The 25,158-nt window shown below is 39.7% G+C and overlaps 11 protein-coding genes across 11 annotated transcripts; 5 read left to right on the forward strand and 6 right to left on the reverse strand.

Annotated features, from left to right (window-relative positions):
* Nucleotides 1-164: 164 nt before the first annotated feature.
* IVY1 (Ivy1p) lies at nt 165-1,550 on the forward strand (the record flags this gene model as incomplete). Its single annotated transcript, XM_056227005.1, has 1 exon — nt 165-1,550. The coding sequence occupies one exon, from the start codon at nt 165-167 to the stop codon at nt 1,548-1,550; it is 1,386 nt and encodes a 461-aa protein (XP_056086869.1).
* A 137-nt stretch (nt 1,551-1,687) lies between these two features.
* Nucleotides 1,688-2,293, reverse strand: COX20 (Cox20p; the record flags this gene model as incomplete). Its single annotated transcript, XM_056227006.1, has 1 exon — nt 1,688-2,293. The coding sequence occupies one exon, from the start codon at nt 2,291-2,293 to the stop codon at nt 1,688-1,690; it is 606 nt and encodes a 201-aa protein (XP_056086870.1).
* Nucleotides 2,294-2,829: 536 nt separating this feature from the next.
* HEM1 (5-aminolevulinate synthase) lies at nt 2,830-4,476 on the forward strand (the record flags this gene model as incomplete). Its single annotated transcript, XM_056227007.1, has 1 exon — nt 2,830-4,476. One exon carries the CDS (start codon nt 2,830-2,832, stop codon nt 4,474-4,476), a length of 1,647 nt encoding a protein of 548 aa, XP_056086871.1.
* Nucleotides 4,477-4,848: 372 nt separating this feature from the next.
* RTN1 (Rtn1p) lies at nt 4,849-5,739 on the reverse strand (the record flags this gene model as incomplete). The annotated part of the gene is made up of 1 exon (XM_056227008.1): nt 4,849-5,739. The coding sequence occupies one exon, from the start codon at nt 5,737-5,739 to the stop codon at nt 4,849-4,851; it is 891 nt and encodes a 296-aa protein (XP_056086872.1).
* A 737-nt stretch (nt 5,740-6,476) lies between these two features.
* LYS4 (homoaconitate hydratase LYS4) lies at nt 6,477-8,558 on the forward strand (the record flags this gene model as incomplete). The annotated part of the gene is made up of 1 exon (XM_056227009.1): nt 6,477-8,558. The coding sequence occupies one exon, from the start codon at nt 6,477-6,479 to the stop codon at nt 8,556-8,558; it is 2,082 nt and encodes a 693-aa protein (XP_056086873.1).
* A 315-nt stretch (nt 8,559-8,873) lies between these two features.
* On the forward strand, nt 8,874-10,508 carry PRP42 (mRNA splicing protein PRP42; the record flags this gene model as incomplete). The annotated part of the gene is made up of 1 exon (XM_056227010.1): nt 8,874-10,508. The coding sequence occupies one exon, from the start codon at nt 8,874-8,876 to the stop codon at nt 10,506-10,508; it is 1,635 nt and encodes a 544-aa protein (XP_056086874.1).
* A 95-nt stretch (nt 10,509-10,603) lies between these two features.
* On the reverse strand, nt 10,604-11,260 carry FMN1 (riboflavin kinase; the record flags this gene model as incomplete). The annotated part of the gene is made up of 1 exon (XM_056227011.1): nt 10,604-11,260. One exon carries the CDS (start codon nt 11,258-11,260, stop codon nt 10,604-10,606), a length of 657 nt encoding a protein of 218 aa, XP_056086875.1.
* Nucleotides 11,261-11,993: 733 nt separating this feature from the next.
* On the forward strand, nt 11,994-12,872 carry MRPL7 (mitochondrial 54S ribosomal protein uL5m; the record flags this gene model as incomplete). Its single annotated transcript, XM_056227012.1, has 1 exon — nt 11,994-12,872. One exon carries the CDS (start codon nt 11,994-11,996, stop codon nt 12,870-12,872), a length of 879 nt encoding a protein of 292 aa, XP_056086876.1.
* A 394-nt stretch (nt 12,873-13,266) lies between these two features.
* SEC26 (coatomer subunit beta) lies at nt 13,267-16,188 on the reverse strand (the record flags this gene model as incomplete). The annotated part of the gene is made up of 1 exon (XM_056227013.1): nt 13,267-16,188. One exon carries the CDS (start codon nt 16,186-16,188, stop codon nt 13,267-13,269), a length of 2,922 nt encoding a protein of 973 aa, XP_056086877.1.
* Nucleotides 16,189-16,431: 243 nt separating this feature from the next.
* SKDI04G4530 (uncharacterized protein) lies at nt 16,432-18,807 on the reverse strand (the record flags this gene model as incomplete). Its single annotated transcript, XM_056227014.1, has 1 exon — nt 16,432-18,807. One exon carries the CDS (start codon nt 18,805-18,807, stop codon nt 16,432-16,434), a length of 2,376 nt encoding a protein of 791 aa, XP_056086878.1.
* A 241-nt stretch (nt 18,808-19,048) lies between these two features.
* Nucleotides 19,049-20,521, reverse strand: SNU56 (Snu56p; the record flags this gene model as incomplete). The annotated part of the gene is made up of 1 exon (XM_056227016.1): nt 19,049-20,521. One exon carries the CDS (start codon nt 20,519-20,521, stop codon nt 19,049-19,051), a length of 1,473 nt encoding a protein of 490 aa, XP_056086879.1.
* Nucleotides 20,522-25,158: the final 4,637 nt, after the last annotated feature.

Below are 25,158 nucleotides of genomic sequence, written 5' to 3' on the forward strand. Positions count from 1 at the left end.
TTTGGCGATATAGTAGAAGAAAAGGGTGAGATGGAAATCTAGGCCAAAGACAAAGTGGAAAAAACTGTAACAACAGAGGAAACTAAACATTCTGAATACTAGGTCAATTACGCTTTATATAGAAACAAAAGGTTGTTGAGAAAAATAAAGGAAGAAAAATGGATATGCCTGGCGATAATAATGAACAAGTACAGAGATCTCCTTCAAGTGACCAGAGACTGAGAGTTGACTGGGATGAAGGTAACCATTACGATGTATCTCCTGATAGGTATGCGCCCCATTTGTCAGAATTTTACCCAATTGTAAACAGTAAGAAACTCGTGACGGGTAGTGTTGGTTCTGTCAACAATGATCACCTGGACGATATGAACCATTTGCGCTCTTCCAAAGTGTATTCCAAGGCCCGTCGGGCATCCAGCATAACTTCTGGTACGAGTACAATCAACGACTTGCAAACCCTAATCACGAAAAGAGATGTGAAAGAGACGCAGGAAGCTCTATCGAGTCTGTTCAGAAATTCGAATGCCTATTCAAACTCATTGCTGAAGACATCTCAGAATGGGGCGGAAATTGCCCATTCCCTGGAAAACATTGCCAAACTGAAGGGTTGCAACGATGAAACAGCCGAAAAGCTACTAAGTGCAAGTGGGTTATTCTACTTATTGTCCAATCACCAGCTCATAATGTCAAAGTACTTCAACGATTTGTTGGGAGATAATTTAGTTGATGATATTGATGAATTCAAGCTACAAACCAAAATAATGGAGAACAAGTTTAAGGTGCAAAGTAAAGAGCAAAGCTTAAAGTTGAAACTGCAGGAAAGACACAATTTTGATATTTCGAAAAGGAAAATAAGGAACTTAATTTCATACCGAGAAAGTCTCTCTAGTTTACAAGCACGATTAGACCAGTTAGAAACGCTAAAACACGATTTTTACATGGACTCGTACGACCTCGTGGAAAATACATGTAATAAAGTACTAAACAGAGTGGCTACGGTGTCTAGGGCACAAGTGGAAATTTCTGAAAATATAGCCAGGAAAGGTTGGTCCGGTGGCGGGCTTGATGAGTTGCTGTGTGATGCAGACGACCCATTCAGCAAAAAAACTGAGGGTCCCCACGGTACCACCAATGGTGATGAAGAGACTGGAGACGGGGTAGAATACATCAACGATAGGGGCACAAATGGGGGCGACATCGTGCTCAATGAACTGTTAGAGGGAACCAGTCGACCTTCCACGTCAAAGACCTCTCTCGCTAAATCCAAGAACTCCTCGACGGGATCCACGCCGCACCATCCCCAGTTCAACACAAGTGTGGAGGGGGTACGAAGCGAAAGTGATGACAGCGGCAAAAATGGGGACGATGATAATGATGACGATGAGGACGCAGACAATTTGATGGGAGCGGAGAATTCATTTTCTTTGCCACCTACAAGAAACTCTGACGAGGAAACCACAGATACGTTGAGGCAGTTGTCAATCAAAAGGGACAATGACGACCACGCCAGCGACACTGACGGGATAGAAGACCAGTCAAGCAATATATAAGTTTTGTAATTTTCTATGTCTGTTAGTTTTTTTTATATAGAAATGGAAAAAGTGAACGGTTGGATTTTAATAGTCAGGGGAAACGCTGCATATGTACATAGGAAGATGGTCAATGTCTCCTGCTTTTTTCATTTTTTTCACCAGAACTTGTACCATTTCTTTTCAGGGGCGGTCTGCGACAAGTTCTGGTTACTCTGCTGGAACTGGATCTGCTTCTCGTTTTTGGCGGCTTCCCATTGTCCAGGCAAAGCTGGGTCATGGGGAACATTACGTAGCATTGGTTTTTCCTTTTTCGCCACTGTTTCCTTCGCCAACTGAGCGATTTGGAAACTTTTTTGTCTTTTCAACCTGCATTGCTCCCACCCGACGATCGATCCCAGTACCAGAGAGCTCATCGCCCAGTTCGCGGCCTTTGTCGGGCTCTTATGATATATAAATATAACAGAACCCATCAAGAACATGCTGGAGAATCCAAGCATGCCCGCGTCTCTGAAACACGGGATCGAGGTCAGCTTCTGCATAGAGAAGTCGCCCCACCTGATTGAGTCCCAAGCCTCTTTCAATGTGGCCCGTTCTTGCTTCTTGGCCAACTGGGAATTGGACAGATCATCGGCAAATTTGGGCGGAGTGTCCTCCAACAGGATCTTTTGGCCTCGCGAGTAGTTCGTCAGCACGGGCTCACCATCTGGCCTCTCCTGCTGTGTTTGCTTTTCTGTCTGGTTTGACCACGGCCACCAACGCATCTTATATCTGATTGTTGAGCCACTTGCAGCTCTCTGCTCAAGACTGTGCTGTAATGGCCTACCATGCTGAAGAGCTGATATAGTGGTGCCCCTTCGACGGTGTTATGACGGACTTGCTTGCGCGGCTTACCCTGCTGCTACGAAAGGCCGCCTTCGTCGCTCATTGGTCTGCGGCCGCGGACGCTTTTTGGTCATTGTCATATATGAAGCAAGAGCAGGAACGGAAATTTTTCACATTGCCTTGCCCATTGTTCCGATCCAGTGTTGCGTTGGTGGAAATATAGCTTTTACACTGTACCAAACTACCCACTCCGTCTGCTGGTACTCTACTCGGTTGTGTTGCGCTGTGCTCTGCTGTCTCTCAACCGTTCTTCCCTCCACACGGTTCTCTTCTCTCGCGTTTCTTTTTTTTTTTCCTATTCTTTTCTTTTTTCTTTCCTTTATATTTTCCATATAAGTTTGGTTGGAAGAAAAATCAAATAGAGCTAGTCCCTATTCTCAATATTCACAGTAGCACGACTCGGATTATTTTCAGTATGCAACGTTCCATCTTTGCGAGATTCGGCAGCCCATCTGCCGCTGTTTCCGCTCTCAATAAACTGTCCACCGCAGCCGCACCACAGGCGAAAAGCGGTTATGCCACTACTTCCGGTGCTGGCGCCGCTGCTGCTACTGCCACAGCTTCCACCACGAATGCTGCCGCTGCTGCTGCCGCCGCCGCTAATCACTCCACTCAAGAGTCGGGATTTGATTACGAGGGTTTGATAGATTCTGAACTGCAGAAGAAAAGACTGGACAAGTCATACAGGTACTTTAACAATATCAACCGTTTGGCAAAGGAGTTCCCACTAGCCCATCGTCAGAGGGAGGCAGACAAGGTTACCGTTTGGTGTTCCAACGATTATTTGGCCTTGTCCAAGCACCCTGAGGTGCTGGACGCGATGCACAAGACTATAGATAAGTATGGTTGCGGTGCTGGTGGTACAAGAAACATTGCCGGCCATAACATACCCACTATGAACCTGGAGGCAGAACTGGCCACTTTGCACAAGAAGGAAGGGGCCTTGGTCTTTTCGTCGTGTTACGTTGCCAACGACGCTGTCTTGTCCCTACTGGGCCAAAAGATGAAGGACTTGGTGATTTTTTCCGACGAACTAAACCACGCCTCCATGATCGTTGGTATCAAGCATGCCAACGTTAAGAAGCACATTTTCAAACACAACGACTTGAACGAATTGGAAAAGCTACTGCAGTCGTATCCTAAATCCGTCCCTAAACTAATTGCATTTGAGTCCGTGTACTCCATGGCGGGTTCAGTAGCAGACATTGAAAAAATTTGCGATTTGGCCGATAAATACGGTGCCCTAACCTTTTTGGATGAAGTCCACGCCGTTGGCCTGTACGGTCCTCACGGCGCAGGTGTTGCGGAACACTGTGATTTCGAAAGTCATCGTGCAAGCGGTATTGCCACTCCCAAGGCCAACGACAAGGGCGGTGCAAAAACTGTTATGGATCGCGTTGACATGATTACCGGTACGTTAGGTAAGTCGTTTGGTAGTGTAGGTGGCTACGTAGCAGCCTCTAGAAAACTGATCGATTGGTTCAGATCATTCGCACCCGGTTTTATTTTCACCACCACTTTGCCACCTTCCACCATGGCAGGCGCTACCGCGGCCATTAGATACCAACGTTGCCACATAGATCTAAGGACTGCTCAACAGAGACACACCATGTACGTGAAAAAGGCCTTCCATGACTTGGGCATTCCCGTTATTCCGAATCCTTCCCACATCGTTCCGGTGTTGATTGGCAATGCTGATTTGGCCAAGCAAGCTTCTGATATTCTAATCAACAAACATCAAATCTACGTGCAGGCTATCAACTTCCCCACCGTCTCTCGTGGTACGGAAAGGTTGAGAATTACCCCAACCCCAGGCCACACTGACGATTTGTCCGATATTTTAATTAATGCTGTTGATGATGTGTTTAACGAACTGCAATTGCCACGTGTCAGGGACTGGGAAAACCAAGGCGGTCTACTGGGCGTCGGCGAAGCCGGATTCGTGGAAGAGCCCAACTTATGGACATCGAAACAACTATCTTTGACTAATGACAACTTGAATCCTAATATCAGAGACCCAATTATCAAACAACTAGAGGTCTCTAGTGGTATCAAACAGTGAAATAATTAATATTTGCATGGGATGAGGTAGAAGAACAAGAATCCATCAGTTTTTTTTTTTCCTTTTTTTTTCTTTCTTTATTTATGTGTGATAGTATCTTATTTTTTTTTCTGTATAATTTATATTTATTTAACAAACACGGCAAGCGCTCTCCATTGTACAACAGAAGTATAACCAATCTCTAGCTCAAACAAACAGAGAAATTTTGAAAAAGAAATAAAATTATGAGCTTTCTCGAGGAGTATGTGTAAAAAAAAGAGAGAATGTATATGTTATATATACCAGGATAATATAATATGTAGTAAGTAAATAAAGAAAAAAGTTATCTTATCTATTCTTCTCTAAGTGGGAAATGGGAGGGGATGTCCCGGTTTAGGCGTTGTTTTTCTCCAATTCATTTTGCAAGTTCTTTGTACTCTTCTTCAATTCATTAGACAACTCGTCGACATTGAACTCTTGGGTGGTGGAAGGTTCGTGTTGCGGAACTTCTGGCATGACCTGAGCAGAGGACGTGTAAGCTTTAGATTCTGGCTCTAATGGAACCTCGGCAGCCAACTTAGTAGTGGTGGCGGCTTGAGGGCCGGCAGTAGAGGAGACAGAAGCGGTCTTAGATTTCACCAAGTTGGAAATAGGGCCCAATTTGGATTCAACCTTATCTAAGTATGGCTTAGATTTTTCACAAGCCAATTGAGAGAATTCTTGGGTCTTTTGCCTGGAAATTTCTACACCTTGAGCAACGGTGGCGTCGATTTCATGTTTGTAGGAGTAATAAATGACTGGCAAAGTGAAAGTGAAAATGTCACCAACAAAGACGATGGTCCAGATGGAGAACCAGGAGAAGAACTTATGTAGAAGGAATAGAGCAACAGCAGTCTTGAAAGTGTGCTTAGGCACTTGGGCGAACACCGTTTTTCTTATGTGTGCCTGGAAAATTGGTAACTGCTTCAAGGCTTCGTCGATGCGAGGCTTGATAAAGCCAACGACATTTGGACAATCCTTAGCACCATACTTAGTGATCAGACCCTGACCCAAAAAGAGCTTGGATACAAATTCGATGGATCCTGTTGTGAATAAGATGGTGTAAGCGACCTTCAAAAAGAAAGTGATCAAGTTAACTTTCTTCAAAATTAACAGGGCTAATAGGGACCCACCGAAATATTTACCGGTTTGGACAGGGTTCCTCCATAATAGCAAATCGCAATTACAGCTTTTTTGTTGTTGTGGTGGTTGCTGAGGAGGCGTGTGTTGAACTGGGGTAGACATATTTGCGTGTGTGAATATATATATATAATATATAAGCGCTGGGGGGTGGAAAGAAACAATTAAATACTTGGCTTGGAAGTTGAAAGCAAGTGATCAAGAAAAGGGAATTGTTGAAAAAAATTTGGAAAAACCAAGATCGAACTGCAAGAGAAGAGAGTTAGCCCACACAGGGGAGGAGCTCACTGGAAAAGGGGCACAGACCAACTTTAAATAGGAAACAGAGGATAGCACAAGCCAGGACACAACAGCATCAAACACCGAAAAACTGTTGTCAAAGCTGCCCTCTGATGCTGAAAAACGCTAGTGCGGTGAAAAATTTTCTCTCGACTTTTGCGCTGTTTGTTCGTGCGAAAGTACCGCAAAAACCGGTAAAACATGTCCGTGAAAAGTGACAGAAAACACACCGTCACAAGTGATCATATTGGTGCGAATTTGAAAAAAAAATTGCTTCGATGATTTTTTCCCCCGGGATTTCGCTCGAGATGACTGAAACTTTGCAATCAATGTGTAGCCTGAACAGGCAGCATAGTGCGAACGTAGGCTGGTAGATACACCTTCATGTACGCATGCAAACACAAATATATATATTGTATGCGTATGTATGTTTATTAGTTAAAGTAAATGCTAGTGGGTGTTCGTGTACGCAAAGCCTAATTTCGCGCTTTCTCTTGCGGTAGATTAAATCTATATCTCCATACAATAGAACTTGCAAGGAAATAAAACCTGATCGCTTCACGATGCTACGATCGACCACTGTTACTCGTTCGTTTCACAGCTCCAGGGCCTGGTTAAAGGGTCAGAACCTGACTGAGAAGATCGTCCAATCCTATGCAGTCAACCTGCCCAAGGGCAAAGTCGTCCAGTCCGGTGACTATGTCTCTATCAAACCCGCACACTGTATGTCCCACGATAACTCTTGGCCCGTGGCTTTGAAGTTCATGGGTCTTGGCGCTACCAAGATTAGAAACCCTTCACAGATTGTGAACACCCTTGACCACGATATCCAGAACAAATCTGAGAAAAATTTGACCAAGTACAAGAACATCGAGAACTTCGCTAAAAAACACCATGTGGACCACTACCCTGCTGGTAGAGGTATTGGTCATCAAATCATGATTGAGGAGGGCTACGCCTTTCCATTGAACATGACGGTCGCATCCGACTCCCATTCAAACACCTACGGTGGTATGGGCTCGCTCGGGACCCCCATCGTGAGAACAGACGCTGCAGCCATATGGGCCACCGGTCAAACGTGGTGGCAGATTCCGCCGGTGGCTAAAGTTGAGTTGAAGGGTCAATTGCCCCAAGGTGTCTCCGGTAAGGATATCATTGTCGCACTATGTGGGCTTTTCAACAACGATCAAGTTCTAAACCACGCCATTGAATTCACTGGCGACTCTTTGAATGCGTTACCCATCGATCACAGACTCACTATAGCCAACATGACCACCGAGTGGGGGGCCCTTTCTGGTCTGTTCCCCGTTGACGAAACTTTGATCAACTGGTACAAGAACCGCCTGCAGAAGTTGGGAACCGATGACCATCCAAGAATTAACCCAAAAACCATCCGCGAACTGGAAGAAAAGGCTAAAGTTGTGAAAGCGGACGAGGATGCTCACTACGCCAAAAAACTAGTTATTGATCTTTCCACGTTAACTCACTACGTCTCAGGCCCCAACAGTGTCAAGGTCTCGAACACCGTGCAGGATCTATCTAAACAAGATGTCAAGATAAATAAGGCCTATTTAGTGTCTTGTACGAACTCCCGTCTGTCTGATTTGGAATCTGCCGCCGAGGTGGTTTGCCCCACTGGCGATTTGAACAAGGTTAACAAGGTCGCTCCGGGCGTGGAATTCTATGTAGCTGCTGCCTCATCAGAGATTGAGAAAGACGCTCGTAAATCAGGTGCTTGGGAAAAGCTGCTAAAGGCTGGTTGTATTCCGCTACCTTCTGGTTGTGGTCCATGCATTGGTCTAGGTGCGGGTCTATTGGAACCAGGCGAAGTCGGTATCAGTGCTACAAACAGAAATTTCAAGGGTAGAATGGGCTCCAAGGATGCTTTGGCTTACTTGGCCTCTCCCGCTGTGGTCGCTGCTTCTGCTGTGTTGGGTAAGATCGGTTCCCCTGCTGAAGTGCTATCCACAAGTGAAATCCCATTCAACGGTGTCAAGATTGAGATAATTGAAAATACTGTTGCTGAAGGAGAAGATAAAACCGAAGCGGCTGCTCCTAAGCAATCCGTTGAAATATTGGAAGGTTTCCCTAAAGAGATTTCTGGTGAATTAGTCCTATGTGATGCTGATAACATCAACACCGATGGTATATATCCAGGGAAGTACACTTATCAAGACGATGTCCCCAAAGAAAAGATGGCCGAGGTTTGTATGGAAAATTATGATGCTGAATTCAGAACAAAAGTTCATTCCGGTGATATAATCATCAGCGGGTTTAATTTCGGTACTGGTTCCTCCAGAGAACAAGCCGCCACTGCATTATTGGCTAAAGGCATCAATCTAGTCGTCTCGGGCTCCTTCGGTAATATCTTCTCAAGAAATTCCATTAACAACGCTCTTTTGACTTTGGAAATTCCAGCTCTAATCAAGAAATTGCGTGAGAAATACCAAGATGCCCCTAAGGAACTCACAAGAAGAACTGGCTGGTTTTTGAAATGGGATGTAGCCAACGCTAAAGTGGTAGTCACCGAGGGATCCTCGAATGGCCCTGTGATCTTGGAACAAAAAGTGGGTGAGTTAGGTAAAAACCTACAAGAAATTATTGTGAAAGGCGGTTTGGAAGGTTGGGTCAAATCTCAACTATAAAATGCATAAGAATCTGGAAACAATGCGCCTTTTTCTTTATTTATTAAGTTTAATTTATTTATTTACGATTGTTCACTTTTTAATTGTTAATCGTTCGATACACACGTTTTTATCTATAGTTTCTTGTTCTATTTTCTTCTGCTAAGTTACAGATGTGCCCTGCCCATTTTATAAAATTCAGAGCCAGGATCTCATTTAATCCGCTTGAAAAAATACGTACAATTCCTTGGAAAAAAAAAATGGAATTAAAAAGGCATTCGAAATGGTCTTGAACATAAACACTCACCTAGTCATTAACTGACGTCGCGCACATCCATGGACAAGTATACCGCTTTGATTAACGATAAGAAATTTTCAGCTTTTACATTGAATGTCTCAAGATATCCCAAAAGTCTCGCATACTGGGAGAAGTTACTGAATTGCATAATAAATGCTTCTACGCCAATATATAAATCCACCGAGCCTCAACTACTAGAGCTGATACGCTACACTTATTCTTCCATGCTAAACGAGTTTCCGTATTTAGAAAATTACTACATTGATTTCGCATTACTGGAATATAAGCTGGGGAATGTTTCTACGTCGCATAAAATATTTCAACATGGATTGAAAGCATTCAATCAGAGATCTTTGTTACTATGGATATCTTATCTGAAATTCTGTAACAATGTTGTCTCAAATCAAAAGCAATTGTTTAAAAAATATGAAACGGCTGAAGAATTCATTGGCTTGCATTTTTTCAGTGGGGAGTTTTGGGATCTATATCTGGAACAAATTCAATTGAGATGTAAAGCTTTCAAAAGATATTGGAGCGTGTTAAGAAAGGTGCTTGAAATTCCTTTACACTCTTTTTCCAAATTCTACGCCTTATGGTTGCAACATCTAGACGGCATAATGGATCTAAAGCAACTAACACAACTCACAAGTGAAGACGAATTACTGAAGAAACTAAAAATAGATATCAGATATAGTGGAAGGAAGGGCCCATATCTACAGGAAGCGAAGAAGAAACTGAAAAAGATGACCAAGGAGATGTATATGGTAGTTCAGTATCAGGTACTCGAAATCTACTCCATTTTCGAATCAAAAATATATATCAACTATTACACATCACCAGAAACCTTAGTTTCTTCCGATGAATTAGAAACATGGATAAAATACCTGGATTATACCATTAAGTTACAGACTGATTCATTAACGCACTTGAATTTTCAAAGGGCGCTACTTCCTTTGGCTCATTATGATATTATATGGATAAAATACAGTCAGTGGTTGATCAACGCAAAAAATGACCTCTTAGGGGCTAAGAACGTTTTATTAACGGGTTTAAAATTTTCTCTGAAGAAGACTAAGATAATGAAGCTACTTTATTCAATTATTTGTAAATTGAATGATTACGAACTCCTGCGATCTTTGTTAGAAAAAATTGAATCATCATACTCTGGCAATATCGAAAATGTTGATGATTTTGAAATATTTTGGGATTATCTTCAATTCAGAGTTTTCTACCAAAATTCTGTGTCTTCAAGTCGATATTCTGATTCACAATCCGGTGGAATCCTGAATAAAGAACTATTTGATAAAGTATGGAAACGCTTGAGCTGTAAGGAAGAAAAGAGCGGACAAGAAATTTTGTTGAATAACTTGATACAGTTCTATTCGAAGGACACAGTGGAATTTGTAGAAAAAAATGTATTCCAAAAAATAATAGCGTCCGGTTGGGATTACTACCTACAAAATAGTACTTTTTGGTCGTGTTATTGCCGTTTAATTTATTTTGATGCTTCCAGATCGTATTTAGAGAAAAGACAGTATATTGTAAAAACAATTTGGCCCCAAATCGATAAGAAATTTGCTCAGAGTGTGTCGCCATCGTTGGCGGAATTCTGTCAATCCTACTTTCCAGAAGAACTGGACACATTAGATGCATTGTTTGCTGAAGAAGCTTGAACTTCATGTTTCGCAATTTAAAGGAACGCATAGATATGTAAATATATATGTAGTGTCATTAGGATATCGCCAACTTTTACAAGCATTGCCGTTTCCTAAAGTTGGCGTTTGAATGTTTGATACGGCGAAGTAACCAGAACGCTCTGCGCAGTCTTAATATCGATATTGATATCTTTGATCAAGGCTTCCTTAGTAGTATAGTTTAATTCAGGCCTAATGTGACCCAGGATATTGAATTTAACCTTAGCCCCATAAAAATCATTCTTGAAATCATGAAGAACATGCAATTCCATAGTTTTGAAATCATTTCCATAGAATGGATTTTTCCCTACGGAAAGCACCATGGGAAGTACGTCCAAATCACCGTTGACCTCACTTAGATATTGGCCGTAATTATAAACCACGGTTCTGCCATCCTGCCTTGTTTCCACTGAGGGTTCTCTGTGTTCAGCAGGTTTAATATGAGCGAACCCAAAATAAACTCCCAAATCTAAATCGTTCATTTGCCTAGGTAACTGTCCTATGGGCACATTGGCAGTAGGGATACCCAATTCAGCAGATCCACGCCCAAACCCACATACAATATCACAATACTCAGTAACAAGTGGAAAGGGTGGACCTGGTTGTACAGGTATGGGCAAATTTACCTCTCGTTCAAGACTATCAATCATATCAGCATTCGAATTGCGATGCATCAGGATGGTACCTGCTAGCACAACTAATATTGAGATATAAACAGTCCAGGTAAACATCGAACTATTTAATGGCACCTCGAATGCGCTCGAAACCAATTTCCCGGCTGAATCAGCACTCATTCAATCGTGGTTCTTCTACGTCCAATCTCGCCATTACTGATAACCGAGTAAGGAAGTATTAAAGAACGATCAGAATAGCTGTATTACCCGACAGTGCAATGTACCAGTATAAACGCTCTCATAAAATGATTGACATAAAAGTGTGGAAGTTTGACGCTATTAGACCTACTATTCGGACGGGGCATTCACTGGATTGGCAGCTTTTATGTGTAATCCTTTGAACGTGTGCAGTTTATTTTAGAGATTTCATAAAATAAGAATGCGCTTCACCAGTAGTGGAGAAAGCGAACTTCCTTGGAATCTTGGAAAAATGCGAAGTTATGTGGTCCACTAGTGCAATTAAACTGGGTTCTTGTTATTTAGCACGTAATTTAGGACGCTTAGATGCCCATTATATTCTGTTTATGAACTGTTCCTCTCCATCAGTTTTTACCTAATCTCGCTCTTCATTCGCTTTACGGTGAAAGCGAACATGACAAAATAATTAATCATCTACTTGAAGACCTCGAAAGCAGCATTATACAAAGACAAAAAAAGCACGCTTTTGACTTTGCCATTAATCCGGAACAGTGTCTGGAAAATATTAGACAAAATCTGAAATAGTACAACAGCTTCACCTCTACCCTTCCTCCGAATCACCCTAAGGAAAGGTTCGAAGTTCACCGACAAAATGCGGAGATTTACCTTAGCTACTCATAGATCATTTTCCCACTCCTGCGCCAACCCCAAATCTGCATGCTCGTTGGTCAAACCCGTTCATCATTTGGTTAAGATTGATAAATCAAAATTATCTCCTAGATTCCCAGAACTGAAGTATGATAAGAATGATATCAGGTCACCTGGATTCAAACCAAAAGATTCTCACGCAGACAGGCTCAATGATCATTATCTAAACACTTTACAATCTGATCTGCTATTAATCAATTATTCACACAATGCGAGTGTGGAAAAAGGTTTGAAGCAAAGAACGTGGAGTGGTGATTCGCCGTACCATTTGAACAGACCGCCCAAAAATCCTCAGGGTTCCAAGGTCCAGCTACCTGACATTCACCCCATTAAATGGAGTAACATTCCCGGATTAGAAAGTGTTGTGATCAATTGTTTTGTTAGGGAGGCAAGAGAAAACCAATTGTTTGCTATTACTGCAGCTGTGCAATTACAACAAATAACTGGATGTAAACCCAAACCAATCTTCTCTAAAAACGATGTTCCAACTTGGAAATTAAGAAAGGGTCACCAAATGGGAGCCAAAGTCGAGTTAAAGGGAAAAGAAATGTCACAGTTCTTAAGTACATTGACGGAGATTGTCTTACCAAGAATCAGAGAATACAAAGGTATCAGTAACCAATCCGGGAATAGATTTGGCGGGATAAGTTTTGGCCTGACGGCTGAAGATATCAAGTTTTTCCCAGAAATTGACGCAAACCAAGACTCATGGCCAAAAACTTTTGGTATGCATATTAATATAAACACTTCTGCTCAATTAGACTACCAGGCAAGAACTTTGTTGAGTGGATTCCAATTCCCATTTTTTGGAGAGGAGAAATAGGGAAAACAACTAGGTGATCCCGGCTGTGGTTTATTACGCCAATAGTAGAATTGCGAAAACGCATCCATAATTTTCAGTTCCCCATGTAAATATATAAACATATATAAGATAGTATGTTTCTCTCTTTTCCAACCATCGCCCCTCGCAGAATCCCAATAGAACTACAAAAGATGTAATAAAATCCGAAGTTCTTACACTACTCTACTCTGTATAAAGAAATCTAGGAAAAAATGTACATATAAAAGTGAACACTTGTTTAAAGTTATAACAGTGATTCTTGCTTAATCAAAATCTCATCGAGGATTTTCCAATTTTTTTTAGGATTTTTGAGTTTTTATTCTTAATTTATCTTATCTTGACCTTAGGACGCACTACTATTATATGTCAAAGTCGTTCAAACATGGGTAAGAGTGAGCTTATTGGTCCTTTTGGCAATCAATGCCACCCTGTCACCTAGTGATAGGGCCAAACCTTGTCCCTTTGAACGGATACGGACATAACCTATAACTTCATTAGTCTTGGAATCCTTTTCAATACACAAGTTGGCCAGAGCATCTTCACCAAAGGATGATTTTGCATACAAGTTACAACTTAAGAACCTGCAATCATCTTCTCCTAAAGACTCTGATGGTGTTAGGATTCCCATGTTTGTTCCCTTAATCAATTCTTCTAGGTAAGCATGCAATGTTGGTAGTTGTGATTTAACTGAAATTTTGTTCTCCCATTCAAATGCATTCCACATAGTACGGAAATGCTCATCATCAGTGGCGGCTGGTTTGATGTAATCCATTATGTCAACATGAACGTCATTCAAGATGACGTAACGAGAATCTTCACCATGTGCACCATCATAAATAATATTACCGAAAATAACACCAGTGTCAGCAGAAGAAACTTTGACAGTAACAGTGAATCTGTGAAAACCATGAGGAATGACATTAGTCTTTTGAGGTGTATCAATGATTTTCAAATCACCAAGGGTTGCAAATTGCACGTGTAGGTTCTTCAAAGTCTCCTTCGTTTGATTGACCAGAAGAACATCCAATACGACATCGAATTGATTATTTGTAATACAAGCCTCAGCATAAACTGGATCAGAAAAGCCACATAAAGGTACAATTTTCTTCAATTTAGAAATGCTAGAGTTACTACTAGCATGAATGGCATCCCCTTTCATTGCCAACTGCAAATCTTCTTCAATACTATCCTTTTGTACATTAGTAGAATCTGTCCCAGAAAACTGTCTGAAGAAAACTGGTTTGTCAATTGGCTCGATATTCTTGTCATTATCTTTTGAAGCTCTCTTATGTTTGTTCTTCTTTGCAATTTCGATTTGCTTCTTGAAGGAAGATTTGGTGGTGTCCAAAAATGCAATTTCCAGAAGTTTGATTTCGTCTTCCTTTTCCTCAGAATTGGCTTCATCCAATAAGATAGAGATAGATGTCATGACTCTTTCTAAAGAATCTTCATCGATTTTCTTCTCCACTAATGAACTTTGGCCTACTCTTACAATACTAACCAAAATCAATAAAGCTTCCGCCTTTAAGGCATTGGTAACGGTTTTGTTCTTAGAAACCTTTTCAAATTTCAGAACAAATTTGATGATGGTGTTGGCTAGAATGGCGACAGTGTAAAAATCACCACTTAATACAAAGCGGCGGATTGGAGGTCTAGCATCGCGTTCTTCATCGGTAACCGATTTGTGGGAGGTCTTGACATCGAAGGCGTTCTCAGTAGCATACGTACCATCTGGTAGAATAACTGGGCCAGTTGGTTTGGCAGAAGCATCATCTTCGTTTTCTTCCGTATCCTCTTGGTTTTGTGCTAACTTCTTAACCTCAGACTGAAGGATAGGCACTTCACCGACGCTATTACGAATGTGCTTCCAACAATGTTGTATCTCACTTTCATCTTCAGCATATTCGCCCATAATCCACAAAGCACCGCGGTAAGCTTTCGCAGATTTGACATTGTCTAGGGCCTGAACCATGTTTTTAAGGATATTGGCCTTTAGCTGTGGGTATTTCTCAATGACTTCTTTAATAAAGGTGATAACGCCACTAGCGGCAACTGAGTTCAAATCACTAATAAAATCCAATAGAAGCGAAACAACATTGGCTGCCATTTCTACAAAATTTACTGCCACAGTACGGATGGTTTCAATCAATAATTGTCTATACTGCATTGCCTTGTCTTGATCTGGATTATTTACGGTTGTTTGCAATTCCTTTTTTAAAAGCTGAACAACATCTTCAGCGTTTCTGGATGTAGCCAAATCCATGGAGATATCGAGTGCTTTTGAACGGACGTCTAAATCTTCTGCATTCAAGACCCTTAAAATATCTAAGGTCAGTTCTTCCAAAGCGCCGGCATTATTAGCGTTGATGTCTTGGATACGATCTAAAACAATTAGTTTGATGTTATTGTCAGAAACCTTGACGGCCAAGTCAATTAACTTGTTAACAGCAGGAACTAAAACATTTGGATTAGCAGACAAAACAGTTAGAGCCAATGCGGTCTCAAAAATGACTTCGTTAGAAGTTGTGGTGGAAAGCAATTCCATTAATAGTTCGATATACTGGGCTTTCAAAGCGGGGGTCCTATTTGCATCCTGTCTAATGAACTGAACAAAAATCGCTTGTAATAAGGGATCTAAACTTTCTATGTCAGCGATGTTGTTTTCCAAATAATGTAAGGCGTTCTCGCGATCCAACTCAGCTAATCCAATGAACGCATTCCTTTTACAGATTGGGTCAGTTTCAGCCACTATAAACGAATTTATAATTTCTTTGGCATCCGGAAGTAAATGCTCACTGACTTTGTAAATAGAAAAGACTGCCAAGATAGCATATTTACGGACATATGCGTGGCGATATTCCAAGCATGCCAAAACGGAAGGAACCATCTGTTCTAAAAGCTCGGCCTCTCTCAGTTTAGTCAAAAATCTTAGAGTGTTACCTCTGATATACTCATTGGGATGTTGCAAATCATGCTGAATGGCATTACAGACAAGAATCATTTCATGTCTCAGTTTCCCGTCTTCTGCTAGTTTAGGGACAATTTCCCAGTAGAAATATAAAAGCTTTTTCAATTCTTTATTTTTAGAAGGCATAACAAATCTGATTATATGCATCAACAATTCAGGCATTGCATTTCCCTCTAACATAGTCACCAAAATTGATTTCATAGTATCAATTTTTTGTTCGTCAGATCCCTTTTCGAGAGCTTTCTGAAAATCCGTGCTTGAGTAGGTCTCCATACTCGGAGAAGGATCAAAAACCAACGTATACGCTGGCTGTGAAGAAAGTGAAGACATAACTGCGCTCTTGTTCGATTTTCACCACTACTTTCCGCTCTTTTCTCTAAGGCAATCTCAATAGTGATCTATTTAACATCCAATTTCACTTGTCGAGCTGTTGTTTTCCGATTTCGTTCTACGTGTAACGAGTGTAGGAAAAGGAAAAAAACCGACCATGATCGCGCAGGGTAATATGAATATTGTAGGCTAGTACATTCGTCGTACATATACTTGATCTATAAATATTTATGTTGAAAGTAGTTACTCTAGGTCAGAATCTGGATTTGCCACACGCAGGCCACGACCCAGAGAATAGTCGAGATCGACTGCGTCTGAGTTTGTGGTGGAAACGGAATCTTGACGCATTACGTCGCTTTTGGCATTTGAGTCGCGGTAGTCTTGAAGGGAGATATGGGTAGGAAGTTTCTGCCTGTTCACGTAGTCATTATCCAGCGTCCCGCTTCTCATTCTGTTTTGAGACCTAGTGTAATAGCTGACTACAGTATCAGATCTTGAAACCGAGTCGGCAGAACCAATTTGTCCTCTTTTTTCTCTCAAAGGTGCCATAATATCATCGCTGTTGTATGCTTCGTCACCGGGTATATCCTTGAGATAGTCCTCAGGTTGGCCTTCATAGACCTCTTCTCCCCCTGAGACAGAGCAAACTTCGTTTTCTTTTCCTAACAATTTATGAAACTCCTTAGTATGGTCAACGTTGATGTTGTTATTTAGTCCTGAACCGTTCAACCTCTCATTTGAGCCCTCGTTTCTTGTCTCCGACGCTAATAGCTTCTGCTTAACCTTTCCATGCTTGATACCGATTTGTTTGGAACTTGTTCTCAACTTAACCTTAATATTCTTCGGTTGAATTAAATTGTTCTTTTGTTTCAGGGCCACCGGTAGGTTAGGAGGAGCTTGCAAAAAGTTAGAGGTCTTGAAATATTTTAGTCGCAATTCTTCTACATAACTTGAAACCAAGGGCACTGATTTTTCTGATTTATTCGATACAACAGAAGTTAGCATCGAGCCTTTCGCAGATTTTTCACTCGGTGCAGTTGGCGCAGGATTTGGAAAACCCACTGCCTCCTCGATGGAAGCGGTGTGCTTGCTGAAACTTTCTGAGATTGAATTCAAGCTATTTAATTCAGACGTTTTATCTGGTGATTTCGTATTTCCACTCAAATCAAGGGCAGCCAAAACGCTTGATTTAGAGCTTTTTGATATAGGAAGTTCAGAGGAGTTAGAGACGTTTAGTGGAATATTATACTCACCAGAGGAAACTGTAGTGTCAAGGGAATGTCTATCGATTAAGCTGCCTGTATCGTTTGTACTATTAAGATAAAAACTGGGACGATCCTCATTAACTACCCGAAAAACTCTGCGGTGGCTTGATGACCCACGCTCTTGCGTAGGAACATCATTTTTCGTCAGTAACCCATCTTCATTCGCATCATTCATTGAAACATCAAGTTTATGGTCCCCTGAATAGTTTTCTTGATAATTACCGTGTTCTACTTCGTCTGAAGAATTGCTATAAACTTCATTAGTTATCCTCAAAGGCCTCCTCGCGCTTCCGATACTTTCATCACTTCCAAGTTGCTCATTTGACTGATATACAAAATCAACATGTGCAGGTTTGAAACCACTAGATTCGTCTTTAGCAACTTGTTGCAGACTTTTGGTGGATTTTCCACTAACGGAAGTAGTGAAGGAAAATCTATCATTTCCATCATCTGCATTGGAAGATAATTGAGTAAGTTGATCCAATTGTACCATCTTTGCGTCACTTGATCCATGTACTACGTCGGTGTCAACAATAAGTGGTTTCACATAACTTAAAGGACTTTCTACACTAACGTTTCTTGAAATGGGAGCCGCAATGGCATCTACCGGCAACACATCCTGAGATATTTCAACGTCTGAATCGTCTGTTGTGTTTAAGGATAATGAGCTGCCTGAACTTTCCTTGTGTTCGTTAATATAATCTTCAATATCGTCGACTAATTTTTCGGCTTCTGACCGCTGTCGCCTATGCTGATTGTGGGTAGATAATGGTGCAATGGCGCTTAGTTCAGAGTCGTTATACCTGCCTATATCCTCCTTGGTAGTGGCGTAATCTACTGAAGTTGTTATTGAATTCATATCCACAGGTGGTGGTGGAGGCCTCGAACGTTTAATGTTGGAATAATTTGTATTTGGATTCGTGCTTGTTGCAAATGGATTTTGGTTTTGTCCGATAATGTCGTTTTTGAGCAATAGTCCATTTCCTTTGGGAACGTTTATTGGAACCTCCTTAGTTTGGGATAACTCAAGAGTATCTTTTGAGGTATAGTCGGCGTTCAAAAATGGATTAGTATTCTTTAATGGTCCTTTTTCTAAGGGTGCCTGAAGTGAACGATTCCTACTATGGACATTCCTATTCGGACTTCGTGGCGGTACGACGGGGATAACTGTCTTAACTTGGGAGGCTCGTGTAGTGTCCACTGAACTCTTCATTGCAGGAGCCGCTGGTGACTTTCTAGCAGAGTTTTCAAGGTCGTTATTTTTATTTTCAGTGCCAAACCGGAAAAAAGACCTTCGTTTATTTTTGTTGTTGTTGTTGTTGTTGTTTTTATTGTTGTTGAAACTATCAAACATTACTACCTTCTGGAATATTATGTGCAGATTCCCTTAAAGTATATAAACTGCTTTTGTAGGACCGACCACTACACCATTTCCCTCTTGAGCATGTAAAATAATACAGCGCGATGTAATTCGCGATGACGTTTAACGGAAAATACTAAATATTATTACTTCACATAGTAAAGAGATGATTTTTCAAAAAAAAAAAAAAAATATAAAAGTATATCTCTACATTAATGTCAGTATATAAGGTGGGTTATTGCTCCAGTATATTTAGTACTAATTCGAGAGCCTTGAGTATATACTCACCGACCCCTCCGATGCTAATAACTCGAACGGTGCTTGGATGAGGCGGCTGAGCAAATGAGGAATAATTATTTATCGTTAAAGATTCAAGCCACGATTGCGATTCGTGAAGATTATTCAAATTTAACACAACAATGTTACAATTTGTCTTTGATCGTAGATCATTTAAATTCTGATAAACAACATCGATGTAGTTCTGTCTTGGGCATCTTACATAGGTTTTTAGGATTTGATAAGAGGATTTCTTTTTCACTGCATCTATAGAAGCCTTTATAGTGCCAATGCAGTGCTGCTTGATTTCATCTTGCGTCATAAAGCCTGGTTTATGTCCTTCAGTATTTCTTCCGTTCATCTGGGTGTTGGGCGCGAAATAACGACCAGACGAATTTAATGGATTTGTTGATTTGCTATCAATATACTTCTGCGATTGCGGCTGGTATGAAACTGTTTGAACATTTCCAGAGGAGAAACTCGCATTTGAAGAGGATGGATTCAGTACAGGCTTTTGTTCTTGTGCATGCTGAGCCCCTTCAGTGCAAGTCATTTCATTATATGCTTTCAGTTCCACAATATGTTTAACCATTTGGGCTTTTGATGCTTCTATAACCGGCTCAGTTTTGCTGATATATGACTTCATATCAAACAAGCCATCGCCAATTAATGGGAGTTCGTAGAGGGCAAGAGATAGCTGGGAGTCATTCCGGCTATATTCCCGCTGGAAGCGATTTATCGCACTGCCCTCATATTTACCAAATTCTATCTGTGAGAAAAAACCGGAAAGTTCGTTCATAAACTTACTTACGTGACAGGCCTGAACGTGAAACTGTTGGAAGTTTGAAATGACATTGAACCCAACTTCCACAATGCTAGACGTAGGCAACTCTCTTCTATAGCTTGTTATTATATGACCTTTACCCCTCTCTATATTTTTGGGCAGATAAAACGAACCTGTTAAGTTGATGTTCTTAGAAACTTTAAAGTAAGATTTTTCTGATGGTGCCACCCATAAACGCTTCTGGAAGGCAAGCAGAACTGATAGTACGAAGCAAGAATCCAATATACTGAACTCTTTCAAGACTACGTAAAAAAGCTTGCCTTCACCTTCCTTCTCTTCCCGTGAATAGAGCTGTAATATATCTTCAGAAATATACTTATGCAATTCCTTCATGCACTCTTCGAACTGTTGTTTGGCCTGCGTTCTTATGGGAAGCACAAGCAGGCTACTTTTCATAACGTGTACTGCATTCTTTCTAGTTGATCTTATCTTATCTAGATTCTTCCAGATGTCAAAAGATTGGAATGCCTCAGGATTAGTGGTCCTCCTTCTTTGCCCATCATTAGGTGCTATGGGATAGTGTCCTTGTGAAAGTTGTCCTTTCGCCTTACTATGGTGGTATGTTAGTCCTCTTCTTCTTGGACCCATGATAATAATATCTTCTGGCTGTATTCGACGGAAACGAAACACCTTCTTCCTAGTGGAAAGTCTGCTGTAGTATATTTTAATTCTCTATCTTTCTTTAAAAATGGGATGAGCGCCGAAATTTCTGGTTCAAACAGAAAAGGCGTCATCACGAACTAATGACCGCTTTGAAGCACAGTAGACCAACAAGCATCTTGAAATTCTTAGTTTGAAGTAACTAGATTGAAAACTCGTTGGAACAATTATCAATTGTCACCCTCTGATTACTAGTACAACTAAATAAGATTGTTTTTGATATTATTGAAGTATTATTATATACGGTGCAATTGAAAAACTACAAGAATGATGCCAAGACATTAGGTGCTGATACGCAAAAAAATATCATTGAAAACGTGCGATTAACTTCAAAAGAGAGAACAGCTATCTGGTTACAATGCCAAACACAAACCTGTTGAAGACTAGGTCTAGATCGGAAGCCCTACAGAATTTCGTAATATTCTGCAATGTTACCAAACCAAGTTTCTTGGCGTAAATCATGGGACCAAGAGATGACTCAACTGCCATCGAGATAATTGGAGGCTGAACCGCAAGGAGTGATAATGTAATAGATCAATGAACGGTAGCGTATAAACAAAAACAGGAATATTATGTAGGGTTGCTGATTTACTTTTCATGGATTCCCAAATTCCCGAGGGGAACTTCTAGTATATTCTATACACCTAATATTATTGTCTTTATCAAAAAATGGAATCCAAGCTTACCACAAGATTTTCACTAATCTCAAATCTTTTTCAAGACGAGTTTTTTATTAGTATATCTAACTCTATGGAATATCTGTACTGACCAAAATAAACTGATAGTGTTGATAATTAGTAGTATTGATTAAGAATAAGAGCAGAACTCTTTCTTATACTATATAAGAGAGGTATATAAAACACACGCCGATTGGACATATTAAGTATGTTCAACATAACAATAACCTAGGGAATTTACTATAAGTTCAATGTAACGACTCATATCATTTATATATAAATTCCAAATTGATGTTCAATTAATAAATCTTTGATTTCAGTTAAGCCCACTCTTCGAACAGCTCGTCTAGCATTCCTTCATCCTACAAAAGATACGACATCTGTGTAACATATACGAAGTACACTTTAGGATACAATCTGAAGTCTTCAGATAGTAATGACTAATTATGTGAATAATGATGAACCTATTTGTTGGAACAATAATCAACTATCCATCGATTACTAGTACAGCTGATTAATACATTCAATCACGTAGCTAGAAGATTATCATATACGGTGTTAAGAAGATGACAAAAATTATTAGACCAGTGAAATAAGATTCAGGACAGTCATCAAATTTTGTTGGAACAAGTAGGTTCATCATTATTCACATAACTAGTCCTTGTTTCAGGATGAAGAATGTTGAAATGACGTTTTATTGATGGGTGCACTTGGAGTCAAAGATCCATTAATTGAACATCAACTTGGAATTTATATATAAATGATATGAGTCGTTACATTGAACTTATAGTAAATTCCCTAGGTTATTGTTATGTTGAACATACTTAATATGTCCAATCGGCGTGTGTTTTATATACCTCTCTTATATAAGTATAAGAAAGATTTCTGCTTTTATTCTTAATTAATACTACTAATTATCAACATGGCGACCCCAGTGAGGGATGAGACAAGAAATGTTACTGACGACAACATTTCTACGCAGGTTCAATCTAAAGTCAAAACGATTGATACTGTCCACAGTACTCAATTATCAATAAAAGAACTTTCTATTGAAGATGACCAAATGGAAGAAGATTTGAAGGAATTGACAAAGTTTAAACGTATTCTGAATGTTTTAAGACAAGAGGAAGAAAAGCTTTCAAAAACGGATGACGTTAGAACTGTAGTCAAACAAATGTTAGAAAACAGTGAAACAATTGAGAAGGTCAAAGAAAAAATCCAAAAGTTAATAAACAGGATAAAGGCAAAGGAACTTGAGAAGATTACTAATATCTTACATGCTCAAATCGATGCTACTGGAACCTATTTCTTGTTCGATACGCTCACCTTAAAAAACAGGAAGTTTTATCCGAAGGATTCGATTTTTTATCATAAATTGAGTAACATTGGAAACGTTCCTATCTTCTTAAACAACTTTCAGCAATACATTAAAAAATATGAATTTGATGATGTTTTTGATAAGGATATTCAAAACATTGATCCTCGTGAAAATGAAATCTTATGTAAGATTATCAAAGAAGGACTTACTGACAGCTTAGATGTCATGAACACATTCACATCCGACATTTTTAGAATCATTCATAATCTAAAAATTAAATATCAGAACATTTACGACTTAGAAAAAAGATCACAGGCTTGGAAGAAGGTCTTGGTTGACACAACATGTAGAGATTCTGAACTATTAATGAATGAACTTCAAAAATTGGTTTTAATGGAAAAATGGGTATTTTCAGAATGCTGTCAGAACTGTCCAAACCTTGCAAAATATTTGAAGGAAGCGATTCTGGGAACCTTACATGAATCCCTGAGAAATCCAGTTAAACAACGTTTGTACAATCATGAAATTGATCAGAACATGAGATACGAAGAATTATTGGTTAACACTGTTATTGAGGCAGTAAGGGATTTGGGACCTATCAGTTCTGATCATATAGAAAAAGACTGCAGATATTGTAAGTCTGTCTTCCACAGTTCAGTAAACTGCAAATTGAAGCCAAACAGAGAGCTTAGGCCTACCACGTTCAGCTACTCAAAAGGTAATTATTCGCAAGGTTCAACCCAAAAAGAATACACTAAAACTGGCACAAACCCAGTCAAAACCTTTGAAAAAACAAAAGAGGAAGAACAAAAAGGGTTCAAACAAAAACCTAGTCATTATTGATACTGGTTCAGGTGTCAATATTACGAATAATAAAAATTTGTTACACGATTATGAAGACAACAAAGAAAAAGTGAAATTCTTTGGTATTGGAAAAGACAACTCAGTTCCCGTTAAAGGATCAGGATACATCAAAATAAAATGTAATACAAATGATGATTACTTATTAGCTCATTATGTTCCTGAAGAAGAAACTACGATTATCAGTGGTTATGAGTTAGCTAAAGAAACCGATCTGGTTTTAAGCAAAAACTATTCTACCTTGGAAAACAAGGACATGAACATTAAAACTCATGTAAAAGATGGAATTATTCACGTAAAAATGGATGACTTAATTGATCATCCTGCACATGATTTTAAAATCAATGCAATACAACCAACTTCTTCTAAAAGAATTAGAATGAAGCCCAAAATTATAAGCTTAAAAGATGCTCATAAACGAATGGGACATACGGGAGTTCAACGAATTGAAAACTCCATTAAACACAGTCATTACGAAGAAAGTATTGATTTAATTAAAGAACCAAATGAATTTTGGTGTGAAACTTGTAAAGTTTCAAAAGCCACGAGAAGGAACCATTATGCTGGATCTATGAACGAACACAGTATCGATCATGAACCGGGTTCATCGTGGTGCATGGATATCTTTGGTCCAGTATCAAACTCGAACTCGGATACGAAAAGATACATGCTTATTATGGTTGATAACAATACAAGATATTGCATCACCTCCACACATTTTAACAAAAATGCTGAAACTATCTTAGCACAGATCAAGAAGAATATTCAGTATGTGGAAACACAATTTGACAGAAAAGTCAGAGAAATCAATTCAGACCAAGGAACTGAATTTACAAACGATCAGATAGCAAAATATTTTGTTTCAAAAGGAATTCATCATATTTTTTCCGCTACACAAGATCATGCTGCCAACGGAAGAGCAGAAAGATACATCAGAACCATTGTTACTGATGCAACAACCTTGTTAAAACATAGTAACTTACGTATTAAATTTTGGGAATACGCAGTAACGTCTGCTACCAATGTACGCAATTGTTTAGAAAACAAGACCACAGGTCAACTACCCTTAAAGGCGATCTCTAGTCAACCTGTTAAAGTGAGATTCATGTCCTTCTTACCCTTCGGAGAACAAGGAATAATTTGGAATCATAAACACAACAAACTAGAACCATCAGGACTTAGTGCTATAATATTATGCAAAGATCCTAATAGTCATGGATACAAATTTTTTGTACCATCTATTAAAAAAATTGTCACTTCAGATAATTACACAATTCCAGACTATGCAGTGGATCCAATATTAAGGAACACACAGAACATATACCTAGATGATCAAAGTAGATCAGATACCTTCAATGAAGCAGAAAGCTCAGATGCTGTTTCAAGGTTATATGATGCATTGGAAAATTACGAAGATGATCATAAACGAGTTACACTACTTACAGACTTGTTTACCACAGAAGAATTAGCTCAGATCGAAGTTAATGCTAAATATCCATCTCCTAGTGATAATCTAGAAGGAAATTTAGACTACGTCTTCGCTAACATAGAAGAATCAGAAGAAGATGAATACGATCATGTGACAAACATGGATATAGATTCAGATCTTCAATTAAAAGAAAAGATCACTACTGAAAGCGATCGAAACAAAATAAATAAATCAAGATATCCTCGATGAAAATGTTTATAGAATTCCCACGGCAATACAA

Source organism: Saccharomyces kudriavzevii (assembly GCF_947243775.1).
Source record: "Saccharomyces kudriavzevii IFO 1802 strain IFO1802 genome assembly, chromosome: 4".
In the NCBI taxonomy this organism is placed as follows: Eukaryota; Fungi; Ascomycota; class Saccharomycetes; order Saccharomycetales; family Saccharomycetaceae; genus Saccharomyces; species Saccharomyces kudriavzevii.